Source organism: Carlito syrichta, unplaced genomic scaffold, assembly GCF_000164805.1.
Source record: "Carlito syrichta isolate Samal-C Ts95f unplaced genomic scaffold, Tarsius_syrichta-2.0.1 Scaffold301635, whole genome shotgun sequence".
Classification (NCBI taxonomy): domain Eukaryota; kingdom Metazoa; phylum Chordata; class Mammalia; order Primates; family Tarsiidae; genus Carlito; species Carlito syrichta.
The window spans coordinates 45,656-66,923 of NW_007245731.1; the positions used below are offsets into that span (position 1 = coordinate 45,656).

Below are 21,268 nucleotides of genomic sequence, written 5' to 3' on the forward strand. Positions count from 1 at the left end.
AGGAAAACTATATTTCTGAGTGTGGCTGCTTGTGTGGGGGTGAGTATTGCAGTTGGAGGAGGAACACTGATGAGATAAACCATTTAAAAAATAAACCTCTTCATTATTTATACATAGTATTTTCAGATAACCAAAAGCCCTAGATAAATAAATGCACATTAATACTTAGCCAAAAAAAATTATTTCAAAGGTTATTCACTGTACACACCTGGAAATTATCATATACATCTATGATAGCTAATAATTGTGTGCTTTGGATAGAAAACACACATTGGTAGTCTGCACTGCAAACTTTGTTTAAAGCACTAAATGCGATATCAAGTCCTCTGTCAATGACAACAGAAGGTTCCAGTGCACTATTTGTTTCATAATCCTGTATCCAGCTGACTCTTTACTTCTCTGCAGCTCGTGCTGCAGGCGAATGATGAACTGGAGCAGGGAGCGTCAATCCTTGTTGGCTTAACACATTCCCTACACAATATCCCCCCGAGTCCCCCCAGGAGCTGGAGTGATGTCATATCCGTCGTCCAGGTCTCCACACCTCTCTCGGCAGTTGCTCCCCTGGTCTTGTGCTTGGGTCAAAACTTTTGAGGTGGGCTGGTGGAGAGGCAGCGGGAGAGAGGGTAGCCTGGGGCGCGCGGGTTGGAGGCGCTTCAGCACCGCGGCCAGCGTCCACTGCAGCCCAGCCCACTCCAGAGCTCCCGGACTCCCGGCGCCGAGGATGCCTGCGGAATGATCGCCCCCCAGGGCGGCTGCCGCTGCTGCCGCGGCTGCTCCTGCTCCTGCCTCCGCCTGTGCCTCCTCTCTGCCAGGACCGGCAGGCGCCAAGCGCAACTGCCCAGGGAAAGGTCTCTGCAGTGAGTGGCGTGGCTCCATCCGAGCGAGGGAAGAGGGGGCCAAAACCCGGGTCAGGATGCGGGCGACGTCCAGCCTCCTCAACGTCCTGCTGCTGGCTCTGCTGGCCGGACTGGATCCTTCCAAGGTATGGACACATATTTTGACTTCTTGTTTGAAATGCATGTGCCATCATATGGAACAACCCGCTTCGCATCCCCCCCCCCCATCAATATGCCCCCAAACGGTGCGGGAGACCCGCTCTTTCAGCTACCTGGCGGTGCCTGGCGGTTCCCCTACTGATGGGAAGCTAGCAAGGTGAACTACCCGAGGAATCGCTCCTCGAGGGAGCGTCCTGGCGTGAGGGGGGAGGGACCAGGAGGGAAATGCAAGGTGTCTGGGCAGCGGGCAATGCGGTTCCCGGGGGAATCGGGCTGCTGAAGGCTCTCTTCTGAAGTCGGGCGGGCAATGCAAAGGAGTTTGCCGCGGGAACAATGCAGTGCACAGTCGTGTATTAGGAGATGGTGCACCGTGTCTTTGTTGAGAGCAGGGAAGCGTTTTCCAGCCGATCCTGGTCCACAGCACTTCCATCGCAGACGTGCTGCGGTGTGGGTCCAACACAGGCGGGAGGATGCTGGCTGCACTAGCAGGGCTGCCCTCGCTGCCATGGCGGGGACGCGGCGGAGGAAGGGGTTTGTGTTTGCCTCTGTTCATTAAGCAAATGAGGGGGCCCCGAGGAAGTTCTGATGACTGGCATTGAGGAACAGGAAGTGAGAACCTCGACAAACTAAGGAGGGCTATGGGAAAGATGAGTTGCCTCATGGTTGTTAAACTCTGAAAATAATCCAGGACTGACAATTAGAGTGAACACTTTGATAAAAAGACGGGGAAGACAGGGAAATATTTGTAGCGGTGTATGAGAAAAGTATTGGTGACACACGAGGGAATCTGAGAGCTTCAGCATTCTGAGAAAATCATAATCATCTGGAGTAAGAGGCACAATTGATTTATTATTTTACTTATTTCATGGCTCAGCTGTGATTTGACACTATAGAGAAAAATGAATTCCATGCTGACAAACCAATAAGAGCTATATTTTGGGATGTTGTAAAGTTATTTTTAAAGCTTGACATTGTCTGTGTCGTGTAGTGAAATTGTTTCCTAGCATAATTGAACAAAACTGAGATGTAACCAAGCATAATCCAAGACCGTGTTTGTGATATTTCTAGGGCTAATGTAGTATATGGGTAAAACTTAGAATCATGCCATATATACTTGCAATTATTTCTGTACATCTGCATATGTAGCAGACCTCATGAGAACAAAAATCATTTTATTTTGAAGCCATGGTTGTGCTGATATTGTCATTGTAAAAGCTTCACACAGTGTACGAATGCTATCCTAATTAACCTAGTGGCATATTTCATGTACTAAAATATAACTTTAAAGCATTTTACTTGTGGGTAAAAGTGTTGATTCTCCTTTTGTATTTTTAATCTTTTTTTTTCTTTTTGCCTCTGTACCCTGTAGTAGTGACACACTCTCCATCACCATTCTCATTATATGATATTGGCTCAAACTTTTGAACGCATTCCATTTTGTATCACGTTTGAAATATTCTTAGTAAAATATTTTGAAAAAGCAAGGGTAATCACTAAGAAAAAAATCACAACGTAAAGTGAATTTTATTGGTCATTCTTTAAAATGAGTTCAGAAACTCAGTCTTTTACTGACAATTGCATGTGTGATTTGTCCGGTGTCTTTAATGCATAAATATCTTCGCTGCTTGCACCACATTCTTTCTAAAATTAAGTTTATAGATAATCTTTTGTTAAATATAAAGATAAATTTCCCAAATAAGCAACCCATTTTTTGTAAATATGGTCTTTTCCAGTTATGATGAGTTTGTTTCTGCGTAGTGCTATAAAACTTTCCACTTTCTTTGGAATAAGCTGGGATGTTTAGCACTACTAAACTAAAAAATCCAGGAAAGGAAGGCATGCATTAACTTTTCAAATTGTCCTTCTTAGTTTCTGGCTACTGCAATACAATGTGCAAAAAACACAAAATGATCTTTTTCAAAAGATGATATTTTGTTCTACAACACAGAGGACATATTATAGAAAATATTAAAATGTTCAGAGCAACAAACTACTTCTGTATATTTTATCAAGTATTTTTGATTACCAAACTATACTGTCCTCCTCTCCAATAAATTACAAATGGCAACATTATGTTCTCAAAATAATTGTCAATTAGGTTATAAACTATACATTTTCTCAAATTGCATTTATTTTTGTACTAGATACTTAGGAGTTGTGACTTTAAAAATCAAATTTCATAAAGCAAATTATGCCTGGGGAAATTTGAATTAAAGACCCAATAATATAGTTCCACAAAAAAGCGGTGTTTGGACAAATACACAATAATTTAAGTGATGACACTTAAATGAACAGAAATTCCACCAGCTCTTTCCTACACACTAATTTGTTAGGACTGATATGTCATAATCAGATTTTCAAATAAATTTACTTCTTTAAGTATCATTCTATATTGTTACACCTTAAGCTTATTGTAAAAATGTATATAGCCACATATGGACACACAGAAAATGGCAAAACAGTAAAACTGTTAAAATTGAATATATATTTTTTTCAGGTATAAGATTTCACATATATCAACATTGTAAATCTAAATCTTGAAAAGTACTTCTCTTATATAAGTTTACCTGAAGACAAGCAGGTTTTCCAATAACAGTACCAATTCTATTTTATAGTAGGCCACATAATGGTTAGGTTTATCATGCTTCTTTTTTCCTTATGACTGAAGCTTGCAGATCTTATATGACATTTTAAAAAGTGCTTAAGTATCGCCATCTTATGGTAGGACAAATTACTTGAAAGTTAATTTTGTTTTCAAATTTGAAAAATGCCCAAGCTTCATTGTTCATGGGATGAACTTACTTTCAGCATTCACTTACTTTATTTTTCTCATTTAATGTATCAGAAAATTGACAAGATTTGTATTTTCTTCCAACAAAGGAAGGTAGTTCACTGCTAATTAATTATTTTTATATTTATATAGACAGATCATTAATTTTCTTCTCAGGAAAATTATCTAAATTGTTTTCTTAATCAAAATAATAATTAACAAATTTCCCATTCCCCTAGAAAAACTCAGGGGTATATCATTTGCCTATTTTAAGATTTCTCAATTAATTTCTTTTATAATAGGGTGTCTGAATTATAGGATGTATGCCAAATTGTCATTCAATAAGTGTAATTTTAAAAGCTGAAAGTTTGTAGAAATTCTATTATTGCTGATTTATATGGAAAGGACTATTTCTGTATAGGAAATTTCTGAGGGTGACTGCTAGATGGCATCTCTGTGCTTTTAAACTAAAGGCACTGAGTTCAGTAATGACCTTGATGGTACGAGAGTGGACTTCTTTCTTTTACAAGAAGATTTTTAGCAGACCAATATTTGGACATTATAGCAAAAACAGTAATCCCTGTGAATCAGAGTCATGAATTTATCTGCTCTCTAATGTTGAATTATAAAAGTAGGAGGATGTAAGAATGGCTGGCTGTGAAAGTTTCTGACAGAACATTTACACTGGATCCAGATACTTGGGGAATAGTTTAAAAGAGGTGACATGGACATAGTCACACATTGCAGTGACTGCTGAACTTTAAGAGAGTCATACTTGTCTAATAAATACATATATAACCGGTGCCCTAGAAGGACAATCAGGCTTAAACTGATGAAGCGTTCACTATCATCTTACCTAGAAATATATGAAACTTATCACCATGATACTTGCTAACACTACAAACATAATATATAACAATGATTCAGCAATAACCTCCAACACACAACTGTTATTTTTATCTACAACAACCCAGCCCATTAAATCTCTTGTTCTAAATAAGACAGTTGCTTTAAAGCCAATAAACATGATGAAAACTATAAATATTTCAATAATCATGTTGTTAAGTGTTCATAATATAATATACCATAAGTGTCTTCATGTTTTAGTATGACTAAAGACAATAACCAAAGACCTAAGTTGCCTAAAGGTAGCTTTTGTATATAAATCTAATTGAAGTTATTGTTTTTGCCATTTTTAAATGAAATTGAGAAAAAACTAAAACAGCAAAATAAATAAATGGAGATTATTATCAATTTGCATTAAAATCCGCCTTTAAAAAAGTCTGTCTTTTCCTAGTATCTGTGTACTAGACTTATCCTCCATACAACAGGATCAACTCAAATTAGAACAGACATTACAGAATGCTGACATTTGGCAAGGACCTGTAATTATGCACCAGTAAACCCTGCTATGGTAAAAACTGAAGAGTTCAAGGCAACCCATCTATGTTTTAAAAGAGCAAATAGCTTCCTGCTCTCATCTTTTCTCATCTACCTTAACCCTGTTAAACTTGTATTTTGGAAAAAGTAAATATTATTTCTCACACTCTCTGTTAGCAATGTGAAAGGTTAAAATGGTATTGCTTTCCTCTTTTTTTTAAGAAAAAATCTTATTCCTTATAACCCTGCAACTATTCTTTTTAAAAAGTGACTATTGTGATGATTGATTCTCTGACAGAGGGAAAGTAACCCAAGAGTGAGAAACACCAGGGGAAGAATTCAGGGTCCCTCATTTTGAATCCCTGTTCTGTTACTGACAATACGTACACATATGGGGCTTTGGGGAAGCTGTAATTTCAATTACCATACCTAGATGTTCTCAAAACCTATTTGTTAAACTCTAGAATTACTGGTCAATAATATGATTAGTCATCAAAAATTACAAATTCTTTTTTTTTTCTTTTTCTTTTTTTTTTCTTTTGAGTTGAGGTCCCACTCTGTCGTCCAGGCTGAAGTGCAATGGCATCATCAGGGTTTACCTCCTGGACTCAGGTGATCCTCTTTCTTCAGCCTCCCAAGTAGCTGAGACCACAGGCATGAGCCACTATACCCAGCTAATTTTTTTGTTTGTTATAGACACAATGTCTTGCTATGTTGCCCAGGATGGTCTCAAAGTTCTGGGCTCAAGCAACCCTCCTGCCTCATCCTCCAAGAGTGCTGAGAATATAGGCATGATCAAAAACAAAAACAAAAAGACAAATTATTTTGTAGGATCTAGTTAGTATCATCATAAATTTTGTGAGACTCAAAGATGAGCCTCCCTTCATAGGTCATGAAGTTTTCATTTTATGAGTTTGGGATTCAGAGCCTCTAGTTTTCCCCTTTCTTCTCCCCCATGCTCCTTCCCTCCTGTGTCAACATGTATGATGCATGTGCTCAGGCTTCTATCCATCTGCCTATCAAATTTTGCTCCCCGAAAAGATAATGTATCAATCTAGTGGTACTGAAAGTCAACATGCTTCTCACTGCAACCATTGTCTTTTATTTAACGAAAAGTTCTCTAGAGAAACAGAAAAGTAGAACATGTTCCTATATAAACGGAATTGCTGGGCGCACTGGAGAGATGTGGGAGTGATTGGGAGGGCTACTTATAATAGGTAGCACATATTCTGTCGCTGACTCTCAAGTGGGCGCATCCTCAGAGATGTTAGAATGGCAATTATTTTTAAGACCTCAGTTTTTGTACTAAGTAAACGTATAAGGAAAAAAACGAGACTGGATAAAGCTGCAGCTTAGAAAACAAGACCTCCCGCGCCTTTGGGAGGCTGAGGTGAGTGGATTGCCTGAGCCCGCGGGTTCGAGACCCGCCTGGGCAGCGAGACCTCAGCTCTACAATAAATCAAAAAAATCAGCCGGTCGTGGTAGCGCATGCCTGTAATTCCGGCTATTTGGAAGGCTGAGGCGGAAAGATCACCGGAGCCCAGCAGGTCGAGGCTGCGGTGGCCGGAAGCGGCCACTGCACTACAGTCTGGGCGACAGAGTGAGACTCCAACTCAAAAAAAAAAAAAAAGGAAAAAAAACCTGGTTTACTTAAGTATTAATTCACCATCACTTAACTTAAACACAAAACTTAATTGGCAGTTGCAAAACTAAGGTAGTTTATACCAAAAAAAAAAAAAAAAAAGGTTTTGTCATAGTAGGTTAAGTAAGATAACAATGAGTTCCTGGGATAATCTGTGTATTTGCATATATGTGAATGAAATTATTTCCTGGTGGCATTAAACCATGAGAGTGACATCAAAGATATCTAAATGTTCATTACTAAAATAGGATGTTGAAATGATGGTTCTTGAACATTTTAGTCCACCTAATACTGGTCATTAATCTACTCAATCTATGCCATGTATCAGTGAAAAACTTGAACTATTTCTTCTATGAACTTAACACTATCAGGACAATGTTTTTAATACAATTTTTAAAATTGTACTCTCAAATTATTCTAAAGGCAGAGGCTGAACATGAAATCTTAAGAACTGGTTTTAAGTTCTAATAATACAGTTTTTCAACAGTCAGTTAACCTGTCTGAAGTTCCGTTTTCTATGGAATAATATGAAAGCAATGAAATTTACACAATTATTGATGATATTAATGCATGTGAAAATGTATTTTGAACTGTAATATTGTATGTAACTATTGCCATTACATCAATTCTCCTATAATCAAATCCAAAGTGCATTGTGGACCATGTATTAAGAGCTCATAATAATACAAAGGATTTTTCCTGTTCCTACACCTTTGTTGTTCTCTCCTCCCAGTTTTGCTAAAAGTAGATGCCATATTAAGTTATCAGAATAGCTCGTGAGAACCGGCCCAGAATTTAGGTCAAAGCTCCAATTTATACTTGTCACCTTACAAATTTACATCATACTTTTATCCAAAAAGGCATTTCTTACAAATTTCTTAGGAAAAAAAATGTAATGCACAAAGAGTGGCTCCATAATATCAAAGCCAAACCACATGAAGAAAAGAGCTTTTAAACTAATCATAGAGAACAGAGGGGATCATAGAGGGGATGGATATATTTAAACAAAGAATCCACCAGCAGATAAAACTGCTTTTTTGTCCAGCATGCAAAGTATAGGCTTCTTGTGTCTTTTGCAGTGTGCTAATGAAAAAGTAATTTAAATATTCTCAAAGATTTACAAAGAATATTTAGAAGGAAAAGGTAAAGAAAGGAATTTTCTCAGCGTACTCAATACTCAAGGCAGAGGGTCATGGAGAAACAACCATTATGTAGGAACACAATTTCACTACTTTTTTCTCTTGGATTTCTCTCTTAGTCCCCCTGCTTGTACTGGTCTCCCCTCTCTTCTGAAGAGAGCCTTCTACAAAGTCCTGGAAAAGACCTTGACCCTAAAGCAGCTACTATAATATTTCTGCTGCTGCTGCTCATCCAGTAACAAATTCATCTAACTCATGAGTTGATTTGTTCTTTTCCCCGTTCAATCCATGTAGATAAATATGAAAGGTAAAAAATATACATATGCAAGCAAGCATGTATTATATAGGACAGACTACTCATGAACAACTAAAATTTTAAAAATATATTAATTTATAAATACTTGCACATAATTCCCTAATGAGGTTCAGCTTATCTCTGCTACTTGCTACAAGAGACTGAGTATTCTTCGGAAGAATCAAAAATACAGAAATTGCATAAGACCATCTCTATCTGAAGTGCCAAGTAGCTTGAATAGCACTAATAAGATATTCAAAAAGTTGTTGAAATTATTTTTAAAAAGAGTTTTCTAAGAACACTGATTTTTTGCTTTAAAAAACAAGGTGTTGTAAAGCATGCATTACAGTGCTATGCCTTCTGTCATTCTCATACCAAGACTTCAGAAGAATAAAAATAAGTTTAGAGAGAAGATCACAGATGCTGTTGTATTCATGATTTTGCCTCTCCCTGAAAAGCTCTTTCCCTTTTCTCCATATGTCAGAATCCTACCTATATTTTAAGAAGCCACTCAAGCATCACTTCTTCCATAAAGTCTTCCCTGACACTCCTTGCACCCAAGAGGAGCTAATCCTGATAAACCAAGAACTCCTAGAATAAAAGATTGTTTATTTGTCTTTTTACCCTCAGCTATGGGTACTATTGCTGACACAGAACAGTTGTTCATGAACACAGACTGAATTGGATTTATCTCCCTCTCAAATTTGCCAATTTATAATTACTCTTTTTTTTAAAAAAAATGGCATTTGCTGTGAACTTACTACTCTCTTTTTGTATTGGTATTTATTTTTTTGTATCTCCTTTACTAAATTGTAAGGTATTTGCTGTATTTTATTTATTCTAAGAAATTATAAGGGCAGGTTCTGTGTTTTGGTCACTATCTAGCAATCATTCTTTTCTACCTAGCAACTATTAATAGTAAGGTGCCTTATTCAGATAAAGTATATTTAATAAGTATTTTTAATGCACAAATGAATAAATGAAGAGTAAGTAAGCCAAAGAACAACTAATAGCTTTAGATTCTGAGATAAGTAAAGCATGAATATAATCTATGTTTTTTTATTCATTCTACTAGCAGACAAGATATTGGGGGGTAAAGAAGTAAGACTGATTTTAGGAACCTTCAAGGACATAAAACCCATATCAGGTTGTTAAAGAAATGCTTAAAGATTATGTTTTTTTAAAATTTCTTACTAATTCACTGCCCCATACCACCCTCCTTAGCACTATTTGTGGTAACTCTCTGAGATGCTACAATCTTAATACTCCTGTGAATTATCAATTGTGTTTCATGATGTTTGGTGGCAAAGTTACTATAGCCTCTTCTTCCTTGGCATATCCTTTTATTCCAAAGTATCCATTTCATTTTCAGGAGCTTGTAAGTCTAAACATTTTATTAATATGTACATATTGTTTTGACTACCTTTAATTATGACTGACAGCTTTATTTGATAAATTAGTATGCTACCTATACTCCTTTATTTCTTTTTAAGGATTGCGTTTTTTAAAGATCTAAAATACTCTGTTGAAATTATCATCTTACCATATTTTAATAACAGTACTATATCATATAAAGCAAAGCTATATTGCCTCCTGATTTCTACTACATTCCTATAGAAGCTCAGCACCACCATATAGATTAAAAACAAATATAGGTAGGGTAGAGATAGATTTATCCACATTGTAACTTCTAAATATTACTAGAAATTAAATATTTTTATGATTAACTGAGTAGGTTAAAATGTTCCAAAAAAAATGTCAGTAATCAAATTGTTTAAACAGCACAAATAAACAGCTATCTAAATAATCCCAAAGAGAGGGAATAAACTGAATAGGCAATCCTTTTAATTTTCCTACTAAGTTGAAGGTGATTAAGAGACATTATCCCATGATGATTTAAATAGCATTACCAGAGGGACCAATTCCAGATGGCAAGATTTCTTCAAATAGAGGCTCAGTATTGGAAATGTTGATTCACTGGCACCAAAATGTCACTGGTACAATATTGGCTTACAAAAGATACCATCACTTCTGGAAATGATCTATGGTGAAGGCTGCATAGGGAATTGTTCTTTGGGAATTAGTACCATAATAATTAGTGATTATTTTTACACCTATGTATGTTTTGTGGCATAATAACTCCATCTTTGTGCCTATCATTGTAGTATAAAACAAATTGAAATATTATCTGGCTCAAGACCCTGAAGACCTTTTATAATACTTATTATTTATTATTTATATAATGCTACAGATATAGTCTCCTCTTTACAAGTGGAATGATAGGCATAAAGAATAAAATGACTTTAGTTTGATTGCTATATATCTTAAAGCACTTAAGGGATATGAAGGAGGAAATGTGAAAAGGGTTATGAAGCCCATGCCAAAGAGGTAGCTATTGTAATAGAATGGCTCAAAACTGAGCAAGGAATAAGGAATCAGGTGAATGAAGTGAAGTCGTTATCTATTCATTGTGCCCCTCATTGGTGCCAAAGTATCATGAGTTTCCTGCCAGTCAAAGCAAGAAAAGACTCCAAGTCTAAATATTTGTACTAAAATAAAAATAAAACTAGACTTTAAGTGATAAAATTATATATAAATATATGTGTAACAAGGAGGTGAGCACCTTCAAATATAGTAAAAAGAAAAAGAAGTAGTTGGGGAGAGGTATTTGTTTACCTATCAGAGATGGTTTGAAGCTTTTGCAGATGATATATAAGTTTGCCAAAATTATAAACATTACAGTGAACTTTATTTCCTCCTACACATATCACATACACACACGCATGTATTCCCATATGCATCTACACTCACACACACAGAATGATTGTATTAATCGATCCGAGAACGGTTACCCTTCTATTCACTTTTAGAACAAGATCTCCTTAGTTTAATCTTTAATATGTCTAAGTGAGAAAAAAATAGAAGAAAGGAAAAGGTAAGAACACATAATTAAGCTCCTTTTTCTTTCCTTGCTTAAGTCTTAACTTTGCAGAGAAAGAGGAAACAGAAAATTGGTTGCATTTTGTCCATTTGTACATAGTCATATTGGAAAACACCCTATTTTTCCCACAAGGGATTCCACCTATGGAAGAGAGAAATCAGATAAAATCATAGACTAAGAAGAAAATTGGAAAATATGTAGTGTTGTGGACTGAGTGATAAATTAGATGTTAGAAAAGCAGGATTCTGAAATCAGTCCTGTTTCTATAGCTGTATAGCCTTGGACAACTCGCTAAAGTTTTGTGGTTTCCATTTTTTTTAAAATACAAAATGAGCATGGTGAACCACAGAATGCTTTTTTATTATTTGGTAGGTCATCCTAAAATGAGCACATTCATCCCTCTAAAATATAGTTCAATTTTTTGTTTCTCCTTCTTTCTCAAATTGTTTCTTCAGCCTCTCAAACTGTTTAAAGGTAAACATGTATGTTTATTTTATTTTGCTGAAAATCAAAATTAATGTTGTGGATAATATCATCACAATTCAGTTGTTTACATATAGTGACACACAAACAAATGTAAAAATAATAAGCTCATTTCACATCCCAAGTATTATAGCATATTTCACATGCTGTATTCTTCACTTTCATTAACTTTTGGTAATTTAATTGAAGGATAAATTAATAAATAGCATAATGTTTTTACTGATCTTATCCTACAAAAGTTAAAACAAAGAGACTTTTAGAATTATAAGGAAATAAAAAAGCCTTCTATTTCAAATTTTCATAGACATCAAGAATATCCTCTATAACATAACCTACAAATGGCAATCCAACTTCTGTTTACATGTTTCTAATATCAGGGAATGGGGCGGTATTCAATGGAATTGATTCATTTTTAATCCAAAATATTTATTAGAAAATTTTCTTTAAAATTGACTTACGTCTTCTGGTGATATTCACCACTACTGAGTTATGATATTTTGGCTAAATATAATAAGAAAATAGGATATGGACTATGGTAGACAGAATAGTATCCTTCCAAAAACCACTCACATTCAAATCCCAGAACCTGTGGATGTAATACTATAAACAGTCACAGGGAACTTGTAGGTGTGTAGGATCTTGAGATGGAAAGATGATCCTAGACTTTCTGAATGGGTTCCATATAATCAAAATGATCCTTTGAAGAAGAAGATTGGAGGTTTAGAATCAGAAAAATAAGAGGAGAAGATGGAGCAGATATTGAAGAGATACACCTTTAAGATGACAAAGGAGGGCACAAGTCAATGAATGCAGGCTGTCTCTCGAAACTGGAAAGTCAAGAAAATGCATTCTTCCACTGAATCTTCAGAAAGGTGTGCAGCCCTATTGACAATTCAGTTTTAAGCTTGTATGATTCTTTTCAGGCTTTTACTCACCAGAACTATAAGATGATTCATATTGTTTTAAATACTTAGGATTCCAATACTTTGTTACAGATCCACTAAGAAACTAATACATTGGCTTACATGTATTAATCATAATTGGTAATTACAATAGTAATTAATTTGTAAAAACAAAATGTAATCAGTCAATAATGTTGATGCTATAGTCTCTGCTTGTCAATATAAAGATTAGAAAAACCACAGACATGAAATTACAGTGTGGTCTAAATATTATAAAAGAAGATATAATATCAAAATGAAAAATTACTTATTAAAGAAGACTTTTATTAGATTAAACAAAACCTTAATTGAATTCTATGATAGATTGATGTTTATAAGACACAAAGTAAGTCTTTTTGTTGTTCTTGGACAAAATCTGCTCATAGAATCTTACTGGCAATCTAAGAATTTCATTTTTTTTTGCCATCATAGGACTTTTTAATGTACTAGATGAAAAATTATTGATATTGTAATCTACCTTATTTGGCAGTAAAAATACAAATAAATAGTCTACCTATGATTCAGGATAAGGATGACTGTAATAACTTCTCTCCCTCCGCCTCCTCCCTCTCGTCCTCTTCCCTCGTCCCCCTCTTCTTCCTTTTTTATTGTCCTCATTCAAAACTATGTTGACCTACCAAAAGTGTCTACAAGTCTTCAGATGAAAGTAACTTTGTTTCAAAAACCAATGAGTGTTACATATAAAGAACAGTCAAACATATGATGATTGCTTAGAGACATTCCATAAATTATAAGCAGAATTCCCTCTTTTATGTGTAGTTGAAAATAATTTTGTATTGCTGAGTTTGCTCATTTAATTTTACATAAATGAGAATTGTTTTTAACTTTAAGAAAATTTGTAAAGTGAAGAAAATAAATAGTCCAAAAATGAAAGATTCGCAATAATCTTAATTATCACATGGGATAGAGTAGAACATTGGCATTCATGTTGTAACCAGTTTTTCAACAAATACCCATGACTAGGACTTGGACATAAAATAATTTTTTTAAGTACAGTTGTTATCCTTAAAAACTCTTTGGGCAACTCCTTCAGGGCCCCTCTCATTGTGGGAGCTTTTCTGTCCTCTCAATAAATCCTGCTTCTCACTTTAAAAAAAAAAAACCTCTTTAATATTTTCTACCTGAGGTGTATAGATGTTTATTAATAACTGCAGTATTATATGACATGTCCTACAGCAGAAACTTATATAGGACACAAGTGGAGGAAATGACAGGTGGGAGCATGTATGGCAAAATTAGATACAGAAGAACATTCCCTGGAGGAGGGAATGGTAAAAGAAAGATTAGCTTGACAATGAAGGAGGAAAAGATTTCCCAGTAATGACGATCTCATATATGAAGTCACAGAAATGCAAAATAGCATGCAAGGCATTGCTTCATGTGACTTGAGTTCTTTTTTCTTAATTATATGAGAGACAGGAGAAGCTGATGCAGTTGAAAAAGAAAAAGAGCCATTGGTAACATTAAAATGGCAGAAAAATAAATACCCAAAGCGTCCAAGACTTGACCTACACCAGATTAAAAATATTTCTGGAGTTTACTTATCTTAACTTCAAACAATAAAATGATAAATTAAATAAACAAAGCATAATTTAGTTGAACTATTCAGGTTTCTTTAGAGAAACAAAACTAATACATGAATTGTGTGTGTGTGTGTGTGTGTGCATCTGTGTATGGAAAAATAGATAGAGTGACCAAGAAAGAGACAGAAAGAGAGAGGATTATTATGAAGGATTTACTCACATGATTATGGACGCTGAGAAGTCCAAGACTTGCACTTGGCACAGTGAAGACTCAGGAGAGTCAATGGTGTGGCCCTAGTCCAAAGTTCTGAAGAATCAAGACACAGGAAGAGTCAATGTTTCAATTTAAGTATGAATGCAGGAAAAAACTGATAGTACAGCTCAAAAGCATTCAAGGAGCAATTCTTTTTTACTAAGACTTTTTGTTCTACTCAGGCCTTCATCAGGCTGAATGAGGCCTAATCACCTTCACAAACACCTTCACAGAAATACCCAGAATATTTTCTTTAAATATCTAGGATCTCCATGGCCCAGTCAAGCGGACACACATAGTTAACTACCACATGGGTAGTACAAAAAATTATGTATTTATCTAAAAGTTTCTATAGTATCTATTTCTTTTTATCTCTCATCTATCTGCGTGTACCTATCTAGCTAGCTTCATGACCATCTACTCATTTTACTTATCAAAATAAAAATGACTGAGAATTCCAACATATATTTTACCACAAGGTCGCTATGACTTTATTATGATTGTCTCTGCTTTGCTCAAACCATGCTGATTGGGCCCATGATAATCACAACTGAAGATTTTTTGTATCATGGGATTGTGTCACCACCACCAATACCATGTTGCTCAATTATTAAGTATACTGCAAATCTTTTTATGGTAAGTCTGTTATTGGGATGGTTTCTCCCAAATAAAGAATTTACTATAATCTCAGCTGATGAGCCAAGTTTGATTAAATTGCCCTTCAACCTTCAACTTGATATCTCCTAAAACTTTTAGTCAGGCTGCATGTTGATTTCAGATTCTATTGACAATGTTTTTTCATGATTCAAAGTTTATTCATCTTGGGCTAAGGGGAATTTTTTTGTCTTCCTTCTTTCTTCCCTTCCATTTTTTCCTTCCTTCTTTCTTCCCTTTCTTCCCTTCTTCCTTTCTTCTTCCCTTTCTTTATTTTCTTATACTTTTTATTAATTCAAAAAATACAATAAAACTACATCATAATGCTAAAATAGAGACTCAAATGTTCAAACCATGTAAAATGGGTTGGTATGTTGTAGAAAAAAATAACAAAATGACTGGTGTAACCCTGCTATCAAAGTTTGGAGCAATCACCTATTACATGACAACTACATTAACAAGGACTTAGGTCAGAGTTTTTTGGTGTATTTTCAAAATGTCTGCTATATAACTGATACTATCTAAGATCTAGGATACAGTAGTGATCAATAAGATTCTTTCCTTAGAATGCTTACAGATTAGTTGGAAACAAATAAACAAGCATAATGTATGTGAGAAGGTAATACATCATACAGAGGAAAAGTAAAACAAAACAGATAAGAGTGAGAGACAGTGGCATGTGGTAGAATGAAGGCAAATGGTCAGAATAGGCATCGCAAATACCTAAATGTGACACATAAGAAAAGACATAAATAATATGAGGGAGTGAATATCATGTAGATATGTGGGAGAAAAGAGTTTCAAGTGTAGAAATTTGTAAGTAGAAACTCAATAGAACAAGAAATATATGGAATATTTGAGAAAAGACAAGGGAGCTAGAAGGAGCAAGAAAGAGACTAGCAGAAAATGAGATTAGTGATTTTGCAGAAGACTAGATCCTGTGGATCCCTATAAGTGGTTTTAAGAATTCTGTGAGATAGAAAGATACTAGTGGGTTTTGAGCACAGATGTGTCATGACATTATGGATGTTTTAAAAGGACCATTTTGGCCTGCTGTATGAAGAATTTACTTTTGGTGGCAAGAGAAGAAATTGACAGACTAGGTAGGATAAAATAACTCAATTAATGCTGATGTTAACTAACTGGGAGTAGTGAGGGATAACAAGTTTCTTGGCTTGAACAACTGGAAAGAAGTATGTTTCTTAAGATGGGAAATGCTGGTAGAGGAGAGAGAAGATCAGGAATTTGATTTTGGACATGTAAATTTGAAATGTTTATTAGCCATCCAAGGGCAGTTGTAGAATAGGCAATTGTTATTTGAAGTTCAAGGAAGAGATATATCATTTTGGGGACTGGGCAGACAGTACATAAGCCTATGAAACTTAAGAATTCCTAGGAGTTTTGCTGTAAAATAAAAGAGAAATTGAGTTTACCTGAAGGAGAATATAGCATCAGACAATTTTCTTTGGTGTCTAAAATGGAAAAAAATAACACCATGTTGTGATGTTGATTGGAATGACCTATGAGAGATTGGTTTTAAATGGGAACACAGAGACTTCCTCTATGGGAACAGGTGGGAAGACAAAGTATATGAAACAAATGCTGTTGGCAGTTTAGACAAGAAACCGTGAGCACATGGAAGCTGTCTTGTAATTGCTTTCATTTTCTCACTGAAATAGGATGCATGGTCAGCAGCTGAGAAGGAGGATGAGTTATCTGTAGAGAAAATAAAAGAATAACATCCTGAAAGCTGCAGTTAAAGCAAGGAGAATAGCTTTTACATGCCAGGCTAAGAGGTAGAGAAGTGTGGTAAAGGACTTCAGAGTGTTTGAGGGGCAGTAGTATGCTCAGAGGAGAATCAGATTTCAATGAAAGAAAAAGGTAAATAAAAATGTTCAGAGAAGTGAGCAGATGAGGAAATGTCACTAATGATTGATTGTGAGTTCCTCACATGTTGCAGTTTGCATGAAATTGATAATGAATCTTTCATGTACATTGAAAGACAAGCCTGAGTTTTCCCCAGGAACTGGTGATTTTTTCAATGACCCTATGAAAGTGTTTAGCCAGTCCAATTCTCTTTTGATGTGGAAAATGTAGAAAGCCATAACCTAGTCAGAGGATTTTCAGCACGAATTATAATAGAAGGTGGAAAGACATCTCACTCCCCTCTCCTTCACTCTGGTCCAAATTTGTCCTAGATGGTCATGTCATACCCAAGAGGAGACTCATCCATTGCATCTAGGAAATGAATATGATATTACCAGGGAAGAAGGGCAGAGCTGACAGCAGGTGGGACTGTATATTTTAACAACATTGAGTCAAAACCCTCCCCTGAAAATTTCCTTGGAGTATTTTAAGAGCAGTATAAGGAAGTTGTGCTACTGATCACGTAGGGTCTATCAGCTCCAAATAGCAATTATCCCACATCCAGGAGAACATATTGTTTTTCCCCACCAAACACATACAGGAGAATTGGTCTCACTTGTGTTTCTTCCATAAATCATAAGACAAAAAAATTCAATATATTATATAAATGGAAATAAACGTGTAGTTGTTATATTTAGTAACTTGTTTCTGCTCCTGCATATGTCTAAGGAGACAGAGATTACATATGGCTCTTAAACTATTATGCAACAACTTTCTAATTACCCAACAAACATACAAGAAAAAAAGTGAAGCTTAGTTTTTTGTGACTAAAGCAAGAAAAAAGACCCATGTGATATTCTTCTCATTTCCCTTGGCAAGCGATGACAGTATAATTTTTTTTTAAAGTGTGTAAGGTAATGTAATAAAGTTGAACTAAGAATGGAGAAGGAAAAATTATAGTGTGCTCCTGTCTGTATGTGCAGGTATGTGGTGTAAAAGAGTTTGATCTGGTACCTACTAGAGAATAAAGCCTCAACAATCAAAACTAATTAAATTAATTCTTTAAAAAAGCAAGTCAACAGCATGATTACAAAATATTTTAAAGTGTGGTTTTATTATTTCTAAATTACACAATATCCTAAATTAATCCTACACATTTCATGCGAACTGTTACCTAATAGAGATCCTTAAATTCATTGTAAAACTAAATGAGATAGCTTTCAAATTATCCTACTAATTAAACATAGGTGATTTGAAATTATTTTCTGATATTATTCCACTGAAAATTTGGTTACACCAAGAAAGTTCATATGTTCCTTTTCTTGCTTTCTATGTTTTATGCAAAGAAGATGCTATCTTTAACATTTTTCTTAATTATAATATAGTTCAAAAAACAGGAAACTAGCCGGGCTCAGTGGCTCAGCCTGTAATCCCGCGCCTTTGGGAGGTTGAGGTGAGGGGATTGCCTGAGCCCGTGGGTTCAAAACCCGCCTGGGCAGCGAGACCTCATCTCTACAATAAATCAAAAAATCAGCCAGGCGTGGTAGCGCATGCCTGTAATTCCGGCTACTTGGAAGGCTGAGACTGAAGAATTGCCAGAGTCCAGCAGGTCGAGGCTGCAGTGGCCAGGAGTGGCCACTGCACTCCAGTCTGGGCAACAGAGTGAGACTCCAACTCAAAAAAAAAAAAGGAAACTATAATAAATAAATGTTCTTGTTTGAAATTGCAATAAACAACTTGCCTTGTTTAAAGCATTTTGCTTCTCTCTCAATCAAACATTTCTCAATAGTATGGTAGGGAAAATAATACCTCTCTCATGGGACTGCATGAATATTAAATCACATGATATTTAAAACTGCCATGTTTAAAATGCTAGATAAATAGTAACTTATTTTTCAGTAATGTCCAAAACTTTTGCTTATACTATGTGTTCTACTTCTTAACCAATGTACTAAATCTTTAATCTGCCGTTACTCACTAAGGTGATCTTATCCAACTTTACATGATTCCCAGTAGATGCTGTGAAAAAAAGACATATTTTTAAATAAACTCTCTACGTTTTCCTAGTCCCTCCTTATAAAGTTTAATGTTTTCAGATTATCTTATGAAACAATGGTGTGTGTTTATAACCACAAGACTAAAAAAAAGAAAAACACACATACACACAAAAACCCTTGTAAATAGAAGAGGCTATATCTGTGGTAGTAAATCAAGAGCACAGTTTTTGGTTGTTGTTATTATATCCATTTACTGATCCATAGGATAATTGGAGAAAATGCACCATCATTTCATTTAGAAATATATTTTTAGAAAAATTTTATCCTTAATTTTATTAAGTATCAACATTTAAGAGTTTTGTTTTAAGAGCACTTTAAAAAGAAAAGGTAACAACCTTTGATTTATGATAAGAGTTGACAAATGAGAGATGAAAAGAGACTAATTTAAATGTTCTATCTTTACTTATTTATAGATCATCTCCAATCTCTTGATCATCGCTTCGGGTGTGAATAATTATTTTGCATAAAGTAGGATATAATTGGACTAATAAAGGACTCCTAATGTCCCTTTCAATTCTGAAATGTATTTCAATTCAATAAATCTTTTCTGAGCACATGTGAAGTTTAGGTCTCCTCAGTGCTGTGATATTAGTTTGTTCCAATTCTCTCTGCTCTTATTGTACTCATGCCCCATTTGGCATTTATTCAGACTCATAATAAGTGTTCAAGAAAAAGAGAAATACAAACACATCTAAATTTGATTTGACTTTGATCTAGTTCTTAAGCAAATTAGACTATCTCAAATAACTCAAAAATCATTTTAAAATAACCAGAATGGCATAAAATGAGTTACTGGATCATCTCAAATTTTTTCCACATGTTGCTGTGAAAATGTGAAGAATGAGGAAAAAGTTGATTGCAACTTTCAAATGAATACTATGTAATTATGAAAGCTGTTAGATGCTTCCGTTTTAATATGGGATGTTAATTTTGTCCCTTGTACAATTGTTAAAAACATAGTATATATAACTACCATTGATGTTTCTAGAGAGTAAAGTTTCTAATTTAATATTACCCATTTTTTATTGAAAGCATTGTTTAGAGCAAATTATTCAGAGAAGGTTTTAATTTTATCAGTATTTTAAAGCAGATTGTCCACGAGCTAGAGGCATGCATAGCCATAATTCACCCTTTCACATTGCATTGTTCCTAATGAGGGTGTAAAGAATTTTCAGATTCTCGGTAATGAAGACAAGAATGGAAAAGTTATTATTTCTTGAAATCTTGCATATGGTAAAGGTGTCAAATCTTTTTAAATGTAAAGAATATACCATAGTTGTTAAAAACTCATCATATAAAGTAGAATTTATTAAATGTCTACTTATTAGCAGCAGAATCTTAAGAAATTATTAGCTTCTATGGTATAAGCTTCAGTTTACTTGTATATAAATTCAGAGAAAAATGAAGCCTGCCTCATGACATTAGTATGAGAAGTACATGAAGTAATATTTTCTGGCAGTACCTGAAACACAGCAAGACAGAGACAACTAAAAACACAAATACCAATTATAGCCAGATAGCTAATTCTGTGATTGTTAAGAGTAGTTGTATCTGTGTGTAATTGTCTCTTCTTAGGTTACCACTTATGTAAGCCCTCTCCAGTTGGTGGAAAAGGCATGGGTGCAAATACAATTTAACAATAGTCTGCCCAGTCCTGGGCATCTGTCCAGGGAACAGATGGTCACTACAGTCCACCTGGACACACACAATTCTCCTGCAGATAATATCAAGTCAGAGTTCCTTAGGTGGGGTTTAAACACAAAATGGAGTGATTTGAAATTATCTAATCATACATTAGATACATCTATCTTAGAATAATAATTTAAAAATAAATACAGATCACTAATTACTAATTGACTATTGTGTTTCCTAGTGTTTTGGGGGCTTCTAAGTCCTAATCTTGTGTTCCTTTATGTCTTCTCCTTATTAACGTTTTCAAAGAATTAAAGATGTGTCACGGAAATGTAATAATGTCCATTTAATAACAACTAGGCTTCTGTTAACTTGTAGCAGATACTTAAAAGTCTGCTTCTTGTTTCCACTTGTCCTTTCTTTTCTACTTTGTTCTTCTTTTGTGCTCTTTCTTTCATTTTTCTGCGTTCTTTGTTTCTCTGCACTTTCCCATGCTCTGATCATGTGTTGCACTGCCCCTGCTCCCTGAGTCTCCTCAATATTCTTTCCTAAAGATAATATCCTCTACACAATGAGCTACATTCTGCTGTCTTCCTCTTACATTTGCTGTCTCTTTCTGCTGCATGGAAATAACAATTTCTTGTGAACTCTTTGTACTATTTGTTGTGTTGCAATC

At 35.1% G+C, this 21,268-nt stretch overlaps 1 protein-coding gene across 1 annotated transcript in view; it reads left to right on the forward strand.

Annotated features, from left to right (window-relative positions):
• Nucleotides 1-507: 507 nt before the first annotated feature.
• OLFM3 (olfactomedin 3) overlaps nt 508-21,268 on the forward strand; it is a 210,550-nt gene continuing 189,789 nt past the window's right edge. Inside the window, exon 1 of the mRNA XM_008055024.1 lies at nt 508-982. Within this exon, the coding sequence (XP_008053215.1) occupies nt 914-982 (69 nt within the window). The 5' untranslated portion in view covers nt 508-913. The remainder of the gene's footprint in view (nt 983-21,268) is intronic.